Source organism: Nicotiana tomentosiformis, chromosome 5 (genome assembly GCF_000390325.3).
Source record: "Nicotiana tomentosiformis chromosome 5, ASM39032v3, whole genome shotgun sequence".
Lineage (NCBI taxonomy): Eukaryota > Viridiplantae > Streptophyta > Magnoliopsida > Solanales > Solanaceae > Nicotiana > Nicotiana tomentosiformis.
The window spans coordinates 67959451-67975025 of NC_090816.1; the positions used below are offsets into that span (position 1 = coordinate 67959451).

At 40.2% G+C, this 15575-nt stretch overlaps 1 protein-coding gene across 1 annotated transcript; it reads left to right on the forward strand.

Moving 5' to 3' along the window:
• The first annotated feature begins 4254 nt into the window (after nucleotides 1-4254).
• LOC138892527 (uncharacterized) lies at nucleotides 4255-4716 on the forward strand. The gene is made up of 2 exons (XM_070176256.1): nucleotides 4255-4491; nucleotides 4630-4716. Exons 1-2 carry the CDS (start codon nucleotides 4255-4257, stop codon nucleotides 4714-4716), a joined length of 324 nt encoding a protein of 107 aa, XP_070032357.1.
• The last annotated feature ends 10859 nt before the right edge of the window (nucleotides 4717-15575 follow it).

A 15575-nucleotide genomic window follows, 5' to 3' on the forward strand; every position in this document is an offset into this window, starting at 1 on the left:
TTTTATTTGTTCAAATAATATCATCATTCATGTCGATAAGTACCATCACATAAGGCATTTCACACATAAGGGAAGGAGCTTGGAAAAGCATAATTACGTTCTCAAATAGCATGATGACATGGTAACCATCTAAAACAATGAGGGAACATGAATCTTTCAATCAAACACACTAAGGAAAACAATTCTAGTATAAATAAGTTGGAACTTACACCAATTATTCGGACACCAGGAGTTCTATTCTAATAAGAAGAGAGTAGCCATACATACCTCAATTGCGCTTCTTTAGACTCTACAATTATCCGTAACCCTTAGCAACCTCAATCTATTTTTGCAATATGCAAATTGAACCCATAATTAAGAAAAATGTTCATAGTTCTAGTTCACTTTTTTTTCCCACTCTCTTTATCACATGCATGAAAGATGAACCACTCTCATACCCATGAAGTATTACCTTAGTACCCCATTATAGCTATGTTTGAAATAAAGAGCTGGGGGTGATGAAATCTTACCTTTTTGGATGAAGAAATTGGGTGCTCTACTTGAGTATTTCTATGCTTTGAGTGATGGTTGAAGATTTATTGATGAAAATTAGGCCCTCCCTCTTGAACCATCTCTCTCTCACTCTAGAAGTATCAGAAAATCAGCTCAAAATAGACCTAAGGGTTGTTTTAACGGAATGGGGGTCGGGTTTTTAATTAAGAAAAAAAGGTACCCCAACAAAGGTCTGCGGTCACATATACAACCGCATAATGGTTATGTGGTCCACAAAGTGACCGCAGAAATGGCCCTCAGGGGCCTAAACTTTCGACTCAGGTATGCGACCAGTATGCGGTCCGCATACTTGTTCTGCGATCGCATAATGCACCGCAAAACTCTCTCCGTAGAAACCCAAAAGGATTATGCGATCGCATAATCGACCGCAAAACTGACCGCAAATTGGCCAAACTTACTGCTTCACTCTGCGGCCATTATGCGGTCCGCAGAGTGATTATGCGGTCCGCAGAGTGATTATACGGCCGTATAATGGGCTGCAGAAATGCATTCTTCTGCGAAATATTTTCCTCTCAGTCCGTAGGGTACTGTTCTATACAAAAAGTCCGAACCGTGGCGAGCTAGCTTGCCGCGAAGAATTTCTACTATAATAACGCAGGAATCTAACTTGGCACCACGAAACCCCGAGTTTTTGGTTAAAATTTTTACTGGTCCTTGCAATAGGGTATGGTGCAGCTAGGGGTGGTACACAGAGTTCGGGAGGACCCAACCGTTTCTATGCTTTGAAGGGTCACTAGAGTTCAGAGGCTTCTCCAAATGTTGTCACAGGAATACTGACTATCCAATCTCATGATGTGTATACTCTTATTGATCCCCGTTCCACTTTGTCCTATGTCTCCCCTTATGTTTCTATAGAATTTGGGATAGAACCAAAACAACTTCATGAGCAGTTATATATATCTACCCCAGTTGGTGAGTCTAATATGGCCGCGCGGGTTTATAGGGATTGTGTTGTCACGGTGCGTGGTCAGGACACCATGGCTGATCTCATTGAATTGGGGGTGGTTAATTTTGATGTAATAATGGGGATGGATTTCCTTTATTCATGTTTTGCCAAGCTTGATTGCCGAACTAGAACCGTTAGGTTTGAATTTCCAAATGAGCCAGTTATTGAATGGAATGGGGATGATGTGGTGCTAAAGGGTAGGTTTATTTCTTACCTTAAGGCCACAAAGATGATCAACAAGAGGTGTATTTACCATTTGGTCCGGGTTACGGACACCAATGTTGAGGCACCTACACTTGAGTCTGTGCCGGTTGTGAATGAATTTTTGGAGGTCTTTCCGGATGAGCTCCCTGGGAATCCACCAGATAGGGAGATTGATTTTGGTATTGAAGTGATGCAGGGCACGCAGCCTATATCTATTCCACCCTATAGAATGGCATCGGCAGAATCGAAGGAGCTAAAGGAACAATTGAAGGATTTGTTATAGAAAGGTTTCATTCTGCTGAGCGTGTCACCTTGGGGCGTATCGGTTCTCTTTGTAAGAAAGAAGGATGGGTCACTAAGAATGTGTATTGACTATCGGTAGCTCAAAAAGGTCACGATCGAGAATAAGTACCCACTGCCAAGGATAGATGACTTGTTTGATCAATTGCAGGGTGCTAAGTACTTCTCCAAGATTGATTTAAGATCCGAGTATCACCAATTGAAGATTAGGGAGCAAGATATTCCAAAAATAGCTTTCAGGACCCGGTATGAGCACTTTGAATTCCTTGTAATGTCTTTTGGGCTAACAAATGCCCACGCAACTTTCATAGATCTTTTGAATCAAGTCTTCAAGCCTTTTCTTGACTCATTCGTGATAGTGTTTATTGACGCTATCCTTGTATATTCTCAAAGTCGAGAGGACCATACAGATCATCTCAGGGCAGTTCTATAGACTCTATATCAGCACAAGTTGTATGCGAAGTTTTTAAAATGTTAATTTTGGCTTGAATTTGTCATGAATTTGTCATGTTCTTGGGTCATGTCCTGTCCAAAGAAGGAATTAAGGTTGATCCTCAGAAGATTGTAGTTGTGAAGAATTGGCCTAGACCTACAACTCTAACAGAGATTCATAGTTTTTTAGGCTTAGCGGGGTATTACTGGAAATTTGTGGAGGGGTTCTCTACTCTTGCTTCTCCATTGACTAAATTGACGCAGAAGGCGGTTAAGTTCCAATGGTCAGATGCTTGTGAAAGAAGCTTCCAAGAGTTGAAATAAAGATTGACTACGGCACCAGTGTTGACTCTACCAGAGGGTGCAGATGGGTTTGTGGTATATTGTGATGCTTCAAGGATCGGACTTGGGTGTGTATTAATCCAACACAACAAGATGATAGCTTATGCTTCTAGGCAACTCAAGAATCATGAAAAGAACTATCCAACACATGACTTAGAACTTGCAGTGGTGGTATTTGCATTAAATATTTGGCGTCATTATTTGTATGGGATCCATGTGGATATATTCACGGACCATAAGAGCCTTCAATATATTTTCAAACGTAAGGAATTGAATCTGAGGTAGAGAAGATGGCTTGAGTTACTCAAGGATTATGACATCGATATTCTATATCATCCGAGAAAGGCTAATGTTGTGGCGGATGCTCTTAGCCGGAAATCTATGGCTAGTTTGGCTCACTTGGAGGAATATCAAAGGCCGTTGTCCAAGGAGGTTCATTGGTTGGCTAGTTTAGAAGTTCGTCTTGCGGATTCTAGTGAAGGAGGGGTGATTGTGCAAAATAAGGCCGAATCATCGCTTATAGTGGAGATCAAGGATAAGTAATACAACAATCCATTGTTGGTACAATTGAAGGAGGGGATTCATAGACATAAGACCATGGCCTTTTCTCTTAGCATGGATGATAGTACACTAAGGTACTGAGGGCGACTATGTGTTCCAAATGTAGATAGTCTCCAGGAAAGAATCATGACTAAGGCTCACTTCTAGGTATTCCGTGCACCCGGGCTCTACAAAGATGTATCATGATCTTGGGGAAGTCTTCTAGTGGAATGATATGAAGAGGAATGTAGCGGACTTTGTGGCAAGATGTCCAAATTGTCAGCAAGTAAAGTCCGAGCACCAAAGGCCCCGTGGGTTGGCACAGAACATAGAAATTCCAATGTGGAAGTGGGAGATGATCAATATGGACTTTGTGGAGGGACTACCTCGCACTCCTCGTCGACATGATTTGGGCGATTGTGGATCGACTCATGAAATCAGCTCACTTCTTACTTGTTAAGGCTACCGACACAACAGAATAGTATGTTCAGTTGTATATCAAGGAAATAGTTAGGTTGCATAGCACTCTAGTTTCTATTATCTCAGATCGAGGGGCATAGTTCACGGCTAATTTTTGGAATAAATTTCAGCAAGGTTTGGGTACTCAGGTGAATCTTAATATAGCCTTTTACCCACAAACTGACGGGCAGGTAGAGCAGACTATTCAGATGCTTGAGGATATGTTGCGCGCTTGTGTTCTTGACTTCAAGGGTAGCTGGGATAATCATTTGCAACTCATAGAATTTGCCTACAACAACAGTTATCATGCTAGTATTTAGATGGCACCGTTCGAGGCTTTATATGGTAGGAGATGTAGATCTCCCATTGAATGGTTCGAGATTGGGGAAGCAGAGTTGATAGGGACAGACCACGTGCATCAGGCTATAGAGAAGGTTAAGATCATTACAAAATGGTGTCAAACTGCTTAGAGTCGTCAAATGTCCTATTCAGATGTGCGTCGCATGGATTTGGAGTTTAAAAAGGATGATTGGGTATTCTTGAAGGTTTCTACCATGAAGGGTATAATGCAGTTTGGTAAGAAAGGGAAGTTGAGTTCGAGGAATGTCGGACAGTACAGAATTATTCAAAGGATTGATCTGGTGGCTTACAAGATTGAACTACCTCCAGAGATGTCTTTAGTGCACCCGGTGTTCCACGTATCCATGTTGAAGAAGGTGGTTGGAGATCTGTCGCTTATTGTTCCAGTTGAGGCTATTGAGGTTAATGAGGAATTGACTTATAAAGAAATTCCAGTTGCCATTCTTGATAGAAAAGTCTGTAAGCTGAGAAATAAAGAAATTGCCTTCATGAAGGTACTATGGCGAAACCAACAGGTTAAAGAGGCCACCTGGGAGGCCGAGGAGGAGATGAAGAAGAAGTACCCTCATTTGTTTGAATAGCTATGTAATCGATTCTATGAAATTATTCCCTGTGAATTATGTATCATTTGTACAGTTGAAGTTAAGGGTGTTCTTTTTCGGTAATATACTACTCTTGAGGCCACGATTGGCGTCGTTTTTATAGTATTTTGCTTTGTTGCCTCATGTATATGTTGTTAGGGTTGGTTTCTAGGATTCTCTGATAGGTGGATAGGCCCATTTACAGGGGAAACTCTAGCGATATATTTTGAAATTTAGGGAGTTAGTCAAAAATTTAGAACTGTTGGTGTGTGAAATAGCAGCTGAGTCACATTAGTTTCTAATTTTTTGACCCTCATTCAAGGACGAATGATCTTAAGAGGGGGAGGATGTAAGGCCCCATAAAATTTCACCTAAAACCTAGGGTTTCGTGATACCAAGATAGACTTATGTGTTAATGATTGTAGAGATAAACCCAGGGTACGGACTTTTTGGGTTGAACAGTGCGTTGGGGAGTTGAAGAAAATTTTTAACAGAGTAGGGCATTTCTGCGGTCCATTCTGTGGTCGTAGAACTGATCTGCGGACAACAGATCCGCCACAGAGTGAAGCAGAGAATTGGGCAGATTTGGGATGATATTATGCGGCCATATAATCGTTTTGCTAGCCGCACATTCGTCGCATAAGCCAACATGAGAAACTTTAGAAGGAGGTTCTACGGTCCATTATGCGACCGTAGAATTGGTCTGCGGACCGCAGACCTGCCGCAAACCCAACCCGAATAGCCTAGTTTTGGGACCCTTTTCTACGGTCCCCTTTGCGGGCCTCATACCTATTTTGTGGTCCGGTCTATGACCGCAGACACAGCTTCATAGAGTTTTAGTTTGGAAAATTTCACCCAATCCCATTTTCATAAAAACAACTTGTGGGTTATTTTGGCTGGTCCTAACTGATATTTAGAGAGAGAGGAGTGGTCTAGAGTGAGAGGGGATGTTCCTAAGGTTATTTTTCATTAAATCTTGCTCAAAACTTTAAGAATTCACAAGAAAAACTCACTAGGTCTTCATCCTAGAGGTAAGATTTTACTCCCTAGCCCTCAATTCCGGGATTTAATTGGAAATAGGTAATAAGAAAAGCAATTCTTGGGTGTGGGAGTTGTTCATTATGCATGCATGTACCATCAAGGGTAGTGGGAAGATTGTTGAGCTCATTTGGGTAGTGGGATGAAGGGATCCACTATAGGAGGACCTTAAAATCTTAATGCACACCTAGTGTTGATAAACTACTCAAATGAGCTGGAACCATAAACTCCTTCCTAATTTGTATTAAATTTTGCTATATTTCTATATAGATCGAAGTGGCTAAGAATTCTGGAACATTGTAGTAATTTAAAAACCTCGAGGCGCGGTATGTTGGCTAAAATTCTCTCTTAGAATTGAACCCCACAATGTCCTTGTAAGTCCCGAGTTGTTCATTATAAATTGATTATTTCGAATAAGCCTTGTTTCAAACGATATATGTTCAATATGTATTCCAAATATTTTTGTTATGTTATGTTCTATTTGAAAATGTGCTCGAAGCATGGGTTGCATATCTAAATGTTATAACTCTAAGTCGTGATTCAAATGAAAGCTATTATGCCAAATTATGTAAGAAATCTCAATGTGCTTAAGATTCTTATTTGCTCATATGTAGACTTAAAGTCTTGAATAGAAATGCTTTGTTGTTGATGATCCGTGATGATATTTGAAAGTGAAAGAGATGAACATGAAATATGAAATACGGCCAACGTGCTAAGAGTGACATTGTGTTATGGCCATTGGTGCCAATAAAATGAATGATATATTAAATATAATGAAATGAGTTATCAATCCTTTAATTAAATAAACACCCTGGGAGTATTGTTAGTCACCGAGGAAGGGTAGGTTGAAATAACCTAACCCTGAAACTACACGTGCTAGTGTAGGAGCGAATTATGATTATACCTATTTATTGGGATGAGATTTATGTGATGAGAATATTCCCCTTTATTGGGATGGGATGATTGCTAGAAAAAGGTGACGTCGATCCACACTGCATTGTGGTGAGATGGCCTAGCCGGTCGGGTCATGATCGGATGCCATGCCGCACGCATAGTGGTGATTGTGCCTGAGATTATGATTGAAACTATGATTAAGAGTGAGATAATGATTGTGGTTGTGGTTGATGTCTTTGGGTGAGACGGCCTAGCCGATTGGGCCGTGATCGGACTTCGTGCTAAAATCACGATGGTATATCGGTGTTAAGATCTCCCAACCTAAAATATAGAAATTTACTTGAACACTTATCTTGCTCCTAACTTGATGTTTTGGTATTGTTTGAGGCTCCCATTGATTTTATGATTGTCCTTCCTTGTGTTATCATTCATTCTATTGAGAGGGTGTTTAGTCATTCACACTAGTACTATTCCATATGTACTAACGTCCCTTTTGTCGGGGGAGCTGCATCTTTAATGGATGCATGTGGTTCCACAGCAGGCGGCTTTGATCATTAATAGAGGTACACCCTCTTCCCAGATGAATTGGTAAGCCCCACTTCATATCGTGGTCATATATCTTTTGTTCCTTGTATATTATGTTTTGAGGTATAGATGGGGTCTTATTGCCGGCACTATGATCGTACTCTTTTGTATCTATTAGAGGCTCTGTAGACATAGTGTGGGTGGTATGTTGGTGTTGGGGAAGTCAAACTAATAATGTTGTATTTGTATCACACGTTCCACTTCAAACTATGAAAGTGTATGTATTTTGAACTTTGTAAATGATGTAACTAATGATAAGGAATCAGTGTTGTTCGCATGATCCTCCCCATTGTCTAATTAATGAAATAGATCTTTCCTTTATTCATGAGTGAGTTCGGGTAGAAGGTATTGTACAGGCTTTCTCGGCTGGGTTATCTCAGTTGAGCACCGGTCGCGCTCCCTGAGGTCGGGGCGTCACAGTCACATTCTCCCCTCTTAAACAAACGTTCGTCCTCGAATGAGTCTAAAATCATACTTGGAATCTTAAATAGGTGTTGGTAACTTCTCTGCATCTCTCGCTCGTCATGCCAAGTAGCCTGCTCAGCTGGCTGACTTCTCCAGCGAACTTTCACTGATGTAATATTCTTTGACCTCAACTTTTGAACCTACCGATCCAAAATAGCCACCGGCTCCACATCATAAGTCAAATCTCCATCTAGTTGTACCGTGTTGAAGTCCAACACGTGGGATGGGTCACCATAATACTTCCGAAGCATAGAAACATGAAATACTGGGTGAACACCCGATAGAGTAGGTGACAATGCAAACTTGTAGGCCACCTCTTCAATCCCCTCAAGCACCTCAAAAGGGTCAATATACCTAGTGCTCAATTGCCCTTCTTTCCGAACCTCATCACACCCTTCATGGGCGAAACCCTGAGCAATACCTTCTATCCCACCATATATGCAACATCACGAACCTTCCGATCAATGTAGCTCTTCTGTATAGATTGTGCTGCAAATTCGATCCTGAATCAGCTTGACTTTCTCCAGGGCATCCCGAACCAAATCACTACCCAATAACCTAGCTTCCCCCGGCTAAAACCAACCAATTGGAGATCGACACCACCTCCCATATAAGGCCTCGTAAGGAGCCATCTAAATACTCGATTGGTAGTTGTTGCTATAGGAAAACTCAGCAAGCGGTAGAAACTGATCCCAAGAACCCCCAAAATTTATAACACAAGCGCGTAGCATATCCTCCAAGATTTGTATGGTGCGCTCGGACTGACCGTCCATCTAGGGGTTGAAAGTGGTATTCAACTCAACTCATGTGCCCAACTCGCACTACACTGCCCTCCAAAAATGTGATGTGAACTGCATGCCCCGATTAGATATAATGGATGCTGGTACGCCATGCAAACGAACAATCTCGCGGATATAGATCTTAGCCATTCGTAGAAGAATAGGTGGTCACAAATAGAATGAAATGTGCGGACTTAGTCAACCGGTCCACAATCACCCAAACTGCATCAAATTTCTTGAAAGTTCGTGGGAGCCCAACAACGAAATCCATGGTAACACGCTCCCATTTCCACTCGGGAATCTCAAGTCTATGAAGCAAACCACCCCGCCTCTGATGCTCGTACTTCACCTGTTGATAGTTCAAGCACCGAGCCACATACTCTACTATATCTTTCTTTATTCTCCTCCACCAATAATGCTGCCTCAAGTCCTGATACATCTTCGCGGCACCCAGATGAATGGAATACCGCGAACTGTGGGCCTCTTCAAGAATCAACTCACGTAATACCCCATCATCTCCAGTAGAAACCTCTTTAGCATTACTGTGTTGCACTGTGTCCTTAAGAACAAGCAAATGGGGGTCATCATACTGACACTCTCTCATGCGCTGATAAAAAGAAGACCGAGAAACCACGCAAGCAAGAACACCACTAGGCTCCAAAACATCCAACCTCATGAACTGATTGGCCAAAGCCTGAACATCCAATGCTAGCGGTCTCTCACCAATTGGAATATATACAAGGCTACCCATACTCTATGCCTTTCTACTCAAGGCATAGACCACCATATTGGCCTTCCCTAGATGATACGAAATGGTGATATCATAGTCTTTTAACAGCTCCAACCATCTCCGCTGCCTCAAATTTAGATCTTTCTACATAAACAAGTGTTATAGACTCCGATGATCTATAAATACCTCACAAGACGTGTCGTAGAGATAATGCCTCCAAATCTTCAATGCATGAACAATGGCTGCCAACTTAAGATCATGAACGAGGTAGTTCTTTTCATGGGGCTTCATCTGGCGTGAAGCATAAGTAATCACCCTACCCTCCTACATCAAGACACACCCAATATAGATCTGAGAGGCATCACCATAAAGTATATATGAACCTGATGCTGAAGGCAAAACTAGAACTGGAGTTGTGGTCAAGGCAGTCTTGATTTTCTTAAAGCTCTCCTCACACTCATAAGACCACCTGAACAGGGCACCCTTCTGGGTCAATTTGGTCAAAGGTGCAGCAATGGATGAGAAACCGTCCACAAAATGGGAATAATATTTGGCCAAACCAAGAAAACTCTGAATCTCAGTAGCTGAAGACGGTCTGGGCCAACTCTGAACTGCTTCAATCTTCTTCGGATCCACCTTGATCCTCACTAGACACCATGTGCCCCTAGAACGCCACCGAATCAAGCCAAAACTCACACTTGAAAAATTTAGCATAAAGCTTCTTCTCCCTCAAGGACTGTAGTACAATCCTCAGATGCTGCTCATGCTCCTCCTTGCTGCGTGAGTCTACCAGTATATCATCAATGAATACTATGATAAAAGAATCAAGATATGGCTTGAATACATTATTCATCATATGCATAAATGTTGCTGAGGCATTGGTCAGCCCAAATAACATCACAAGAAACTCGTAGTGACCATAGCAGGTCTTGAATGTCGTCTTCAGAATATTGACCCAAAATCCCAACCCATCGTGATGGCGCCTAACATACCGGCTAGGCAAGCCGAAACATAACAATAATAGAAAGAGAACAACGGAACTTATAGAAATAGAATAATCCTAAAATCTCAATACAACCAAATACTACTAATACAAAGTAAATCCCCTACAAATAGGTAAATATGGAGTTATGAGCATTACAACGGTATACAAGTCGGAAACTGAACAGTAATACCATTGTCTGAACTGTAGCAAAAGTATGTAAGGAAAAGACAAGTCAAACTATGACCAAGGATGTAGCTCTACCTCACCTCTCGAAGATAGTCCAATAAGCAAGCCTACCGCTGATAATTGGTCCCCACACCTGGATCTGCACAATTAAGTGTAGAGCATAGTATAAGTACAACCGACCCAATGTACTCAATAAGTATCGTAACTAACCACGGTGAGGTAAAAGAAACAAGGATTATAAATGATACCTGCTATAACCTGTATAGTTTCATATAATCCAACAAGTACAGAACAGTAATGTGAACATGTATAAAATACTAAGAGGACTATCTCTGTGTGTGTACAATTATTCAAAATCTCTACACAGTTATGAGTACAACATATAAGATGATATGCAGATAATCAGATTATAAACCATGAAAATTGCAAGTAAAGATGAAATACTATTCCAAAATAAAAATGGCCAGACTTTCCTCAACCTTTCCACATCCGTACCAAATCACTGATTAGTTTTCCTCAATAACCGCGTGTACACCATCAAGAGAGAAACATGAGACGGTAAGCCTAGGGGGGATGGATCTGTATTCACACGCTGCAAAGATAACACACATGTTGCACAGACAACTTGCGTGCTAATAGAATCAACCGCACGAACAACCCATGTGTTGCACCGACCGCTCACGTGCTAATAATATCGATAACTGGATCCTCACGGACAACTCACGTGCTAATAGAATCAATCACACGGAAAACTCACGTGTTGCACGGACAACTTACATGCTAATAATCACAATCTGTGTGGCATAGTCACAAGCTTCCCATCCAGCTCATACACAAAGAGAGAAATTATGCGGGAATACATGTACAAGATCAATGATTATCAAGCTCATACTTCTAGAAGAAATAACAATTATCATATTCAACCGGAAGAATAACCTTAACGAAATCTCAAATATGGTACAAATAACTCACAGAGGGGTACAAATAGGGGAAATATCTCAACTTGAAGCTTATCAATTATTTCAAGGCATGTCATAGCCTAAGCACTAGCCCGAACATAAAAATAGTACCCCCGGTGTACACATATGGGCTCAACCACACACATATGAGGCACCCATAGTACGTAGCTATCACAAATAATTCTAGAAACTAATGCCTTAACCAAGTTTAGATAAGATACTTACCTCAAGAAACCCAAATCACTTCGCTAAAAAGCCCTTCCCGTGCGTATCAACCTCCGAAAGGCTCGAATCTAGCCAAAAATAACGTAATACTATCAACACAACCTATATGAAGTGATTCCAAAAGATAATGCTAAGACCTTTAACTCAAGTCAAAAAGTCAACCCAAAAAGTTAAACCCGGGCTCGCACCTCGGAACCCGACAATATTCACAAATTCCGAATACCCATTCAATTACGAGTCTAACCATACTGAAATCATCTATTTCCAACTACTAATCGCCCATGAAATTCCCAAATTTCACTCTCGAATAACATAGTCCAAAAATCCACAAATTCTAACTTAGATTCATGAGAAATAGGTGTAATAATTAATGAGTATTCAATATTTATGGATAAAAGTGATTAAAAGTGACTTACCTCTTCAATCTAGGTGGAAACCTCTCCAAATATCGCCATAGTCCGAACTTCAAAATCTCAAAAATGAGGAAATCAACTAAACCCTTCGATTTAAAATCTCTGCCAGCAATCCCGCACCTGCGAACATAATCAGCACACCTGCGCTTCCGCTTTTGCGAAGATCACTTACTCTCCAACCTGCCGCTTCTGCGGCCAAAAATCCCGCTTTTGCGGGTCTGCTCCTGAAGAAAATTCCACACTTGCGGTCCTTGGTTATCCTATCCATTTTCGCTTCTACGGTCCGATCCTCCGCCAACCTCTGGTTCTGCGACTCCAAGCCGCTTCTGCGGATTCGCAGAGGCGAAGACCCTTTCGCACCTGCGCTCCCAGGCTACCTCCCCAAATCTATGTACCTACGCATAGATCTCCACTTGTGCGGCTCTGCACCTGCGGCGAAAACCTCGCAGGTGCGGTTACACCAGAACTGTTTCCAACTGCATTTCCACAAGTTTAATTCCCAATCCGATTTCTATCCGAATTACACCTCAGGCCCCCGGGACCCTATACAAACATACCAACACGTCCTAAAATATGATATGAACTTGGACAAAGCCTTAAATCACATCAAAAAACATCAAAAATATAATTTGCACCACAATTCATGCCTAATGAAATTAAGGAATTTCCAACTTCTAAAACCATTGCCGAATCACATCAAACCAACTCCGATTGAACTCAAATTTTACACACAAATCATAAATGATACAATGGAGCTACTATAACTCCCGGAACTAAAATTCGAGACCAGTATCAATAAAGTCAACTCTCGGCCAAACTTCTCAACTTTCCAAACCTTCAACTTTTTAACTTTCGCCTATTCAAGCCAAAACGACCTACGGACCTCCAAATCCAAATCCGAAAATATGTCTAAGTCCAAAATCATCATATGAAGCTATCGGAACTATCAAAACTCCATTTCAGAGTTGCTTACACAAAAGTCAACATCCAGTCAACTCTTTTAACTTAAGCTTCCAACCTTGGGACTAAGTGTCCCAATTCACTCCGAAACATCCCCAAAACCAAACAAACCACCCCGGCAAGTCCTGTAACCACAAGTTAACATAAAATAAGTAATAAATAGGGGAATGGAGCTATAATAAACAAGACGACCGGTTGGATCGTCACATTAGAATTTCTAAAGTTTTATATACTTTCATATCGAGCATAACATGCAGCAGTACACGCTAAGTTCATGGTCTTTAATTAGTTCACAACTATAATTTACGAATTAAGTGCAAGTCCAGAGATACAATTTTCCTATATCAACTCTTGATTTTCATAACTATTTCAATTTGATTTGAATTTTGAAATAAATTGTGATAGATTTATTAAAGAAATTGTTATACATAAGAAGTAGAAAACTTTACACTAAGTGATGAACAAATCAAACGTTAGATTCCTTTTCTCATCAAACGTTAGATTCCTTTTCTCCTATTATTTTTTAATTTCACATAAAGAATTTGCAAAAAAAAAGTTAGGTATTATAAATGGAACTAAAGAAACGTGAGACTAGATAAATATCGTATAATTAGGAATGAGTTTCGTTTATGCGCTTTTCTAATTGTAACGACCTGACCGGTCATTTTGAGCCTTAAGGTTCCGTTCAGTAGTTCGAGGTCTTGAATAGCTTCATATTATGTATTATGACTTGTGTGCATGATCGAATTTGATTTTCAGATGTTTCGAGATGTATTTGGATGAGTGACTCTCACTTTAGAAGCTTAAGTTGAATATGTTAACCGAGGTTTGACTTTTGTAAAAATGACCAAGGAACGGTGTTTTGATGACTCCAATAGGGTCATATCGTGATTTTGGACTTGGGCATATGCCCGAAACTGAATTTGAATGTCCATAGTTTGGTTTGTGTTGTTTTTTCAAAAGTTGGCAATTTAAAGACTTAGAATTTTGATAAAATTGATCGTAGGTTGACTTCATAGCTATCATGTTTGGATTTCTTTTTTGGGACTTGGAACTAGTTTGCAAAGTTTGACCGTAGGTTGACTTCATAGTTATTTTGATAAGTTTGACTATAGGTTGACTCCAATAGGTCCGTTTTGTTATTTGGAACTTGTCTGCAAAGTTTGGCGTCATTCCGAGTTGATTTGATAGGAATTGGATGCGCAGTTGTGTTTTTAGAAATTCTTGAGTATCATATGAATTCCATGTGTTTTGGAGGTCCGATTCATGGCTTTGGATGTTATTTTGATGATTTGATCGCGCAAGTGAGTCCGTCATATATTTTTAGACTTGTGTTGATATTCGGTTTGGAGCCGAGGGCTCGGGTGAGTTTCAGACGTATTTCAAAGTGTTTGAAAGAGTTTTAGTTTTGCTAATTTTGAACAGGTGCTGTAGGTCTCGTAAATGCAAGAATTTGTTCTCATTTGCAAGGTGGGAGATCGCATTTGAGAGAATGGCTTGAGTTTGCTAGGTTCACATTTGCGAACTTAGCGTTCGCATTTACGAAGGGGATCTGGGCTCCGTAGTGATCATAGGGGTGTGAGGGTCTTCGCTTTCGCGATAATTTTCTCGCATTTGCAGGGTTCACATTTGCGAACCCCTGGTCGCATTTGCGACACCTGCGACTTGACATAAAAGCTGAAGGACGGGATTTTATTCTCATTTTCATATATTAGAACCCTAGACTCGGTATGAGGCGATTTTGAAGAGGTATTTTCATCTACAATCATTGGATAAGTGATTTTGATCAATTTTTAACTATTTTACATGATTATATATGAGCTTTAACATCAATTTTTGTGAGAATCAAAGTGAAATTTTGAGAAATTTTGTCTAAGTTTTGACAATGAGAATTTGAGTTTTGAGAGTCGATTTGGACTCGGATTTTTTTTAAAAATACACATATAGACTCGTGGGGTTTGGGTAGTCAGAATCTACCCTTAGACCTGGTGACCAAGCGAGCCTGAGGTTGACTTTTGTTGATTTTTAAGGAATTGTGCAAAGACCATAGCTTTATGTATTGGAATTGATTTCTCTTACATTATTTGATCTTATTAAGTCGATTTTGGTTAAATTTGAGCCGAGCGGAGGTGAATTGTAAAGAAAAAGCTATTTTTGAGTACTGATTAATGGCTTTTGAGGTAAGTATCTTGCCTAACTTTGTGTGGGGGAACTACCTCGTAGGGATTAGCTTGATTGTACAGTTTGAATTATGTAAAAGATGTGTACACAAGGTGACAAGTGGGTACACGGTCTTATATGTGAAAATTTGACTTGTTTAGACTCTTAGGTTTCTTATGTACATTAAATTGAAGTTGTCATATCATGTTATACCCTCCATTGTTAAACTTACCCTTACATCGTTTATTTGAAGTTGTTGGTTCATGTTCTATATGCTAAATATACTCTTATATGCTAAATATACTCTTATATGCTTTAATTTAAATTGTTGTCTCTTCATTGTTACATGTTATCTCTTTCATTGCTGATTTAGTCTTATTTGAAGTCGATGTTATATGTTGTCTCGCCCATTGTTGATTTATTCTTATTTGTAGTCGAGGTTATATGTTATCTCGCCCATTGTTGATTTGTTCTTATTTG

Bases quoted from the DNA above. Each gene is read 5' to 3' on its own strand.
- LOC138892527 (XM_070176256.1), top strand. From the start codon at position 4,255: ATGTCCTATTCAGATGTGCGTCGCATGGATTTGGAGTTTAAAAAGGAT. The intron at 4,492-4,629 runs GTGGTTGGAGAT...GCCTTCATGAAG, and splicing joins ACGTATCCATGTTGAAGAAG to GTACTATGGCGAAACCAACA.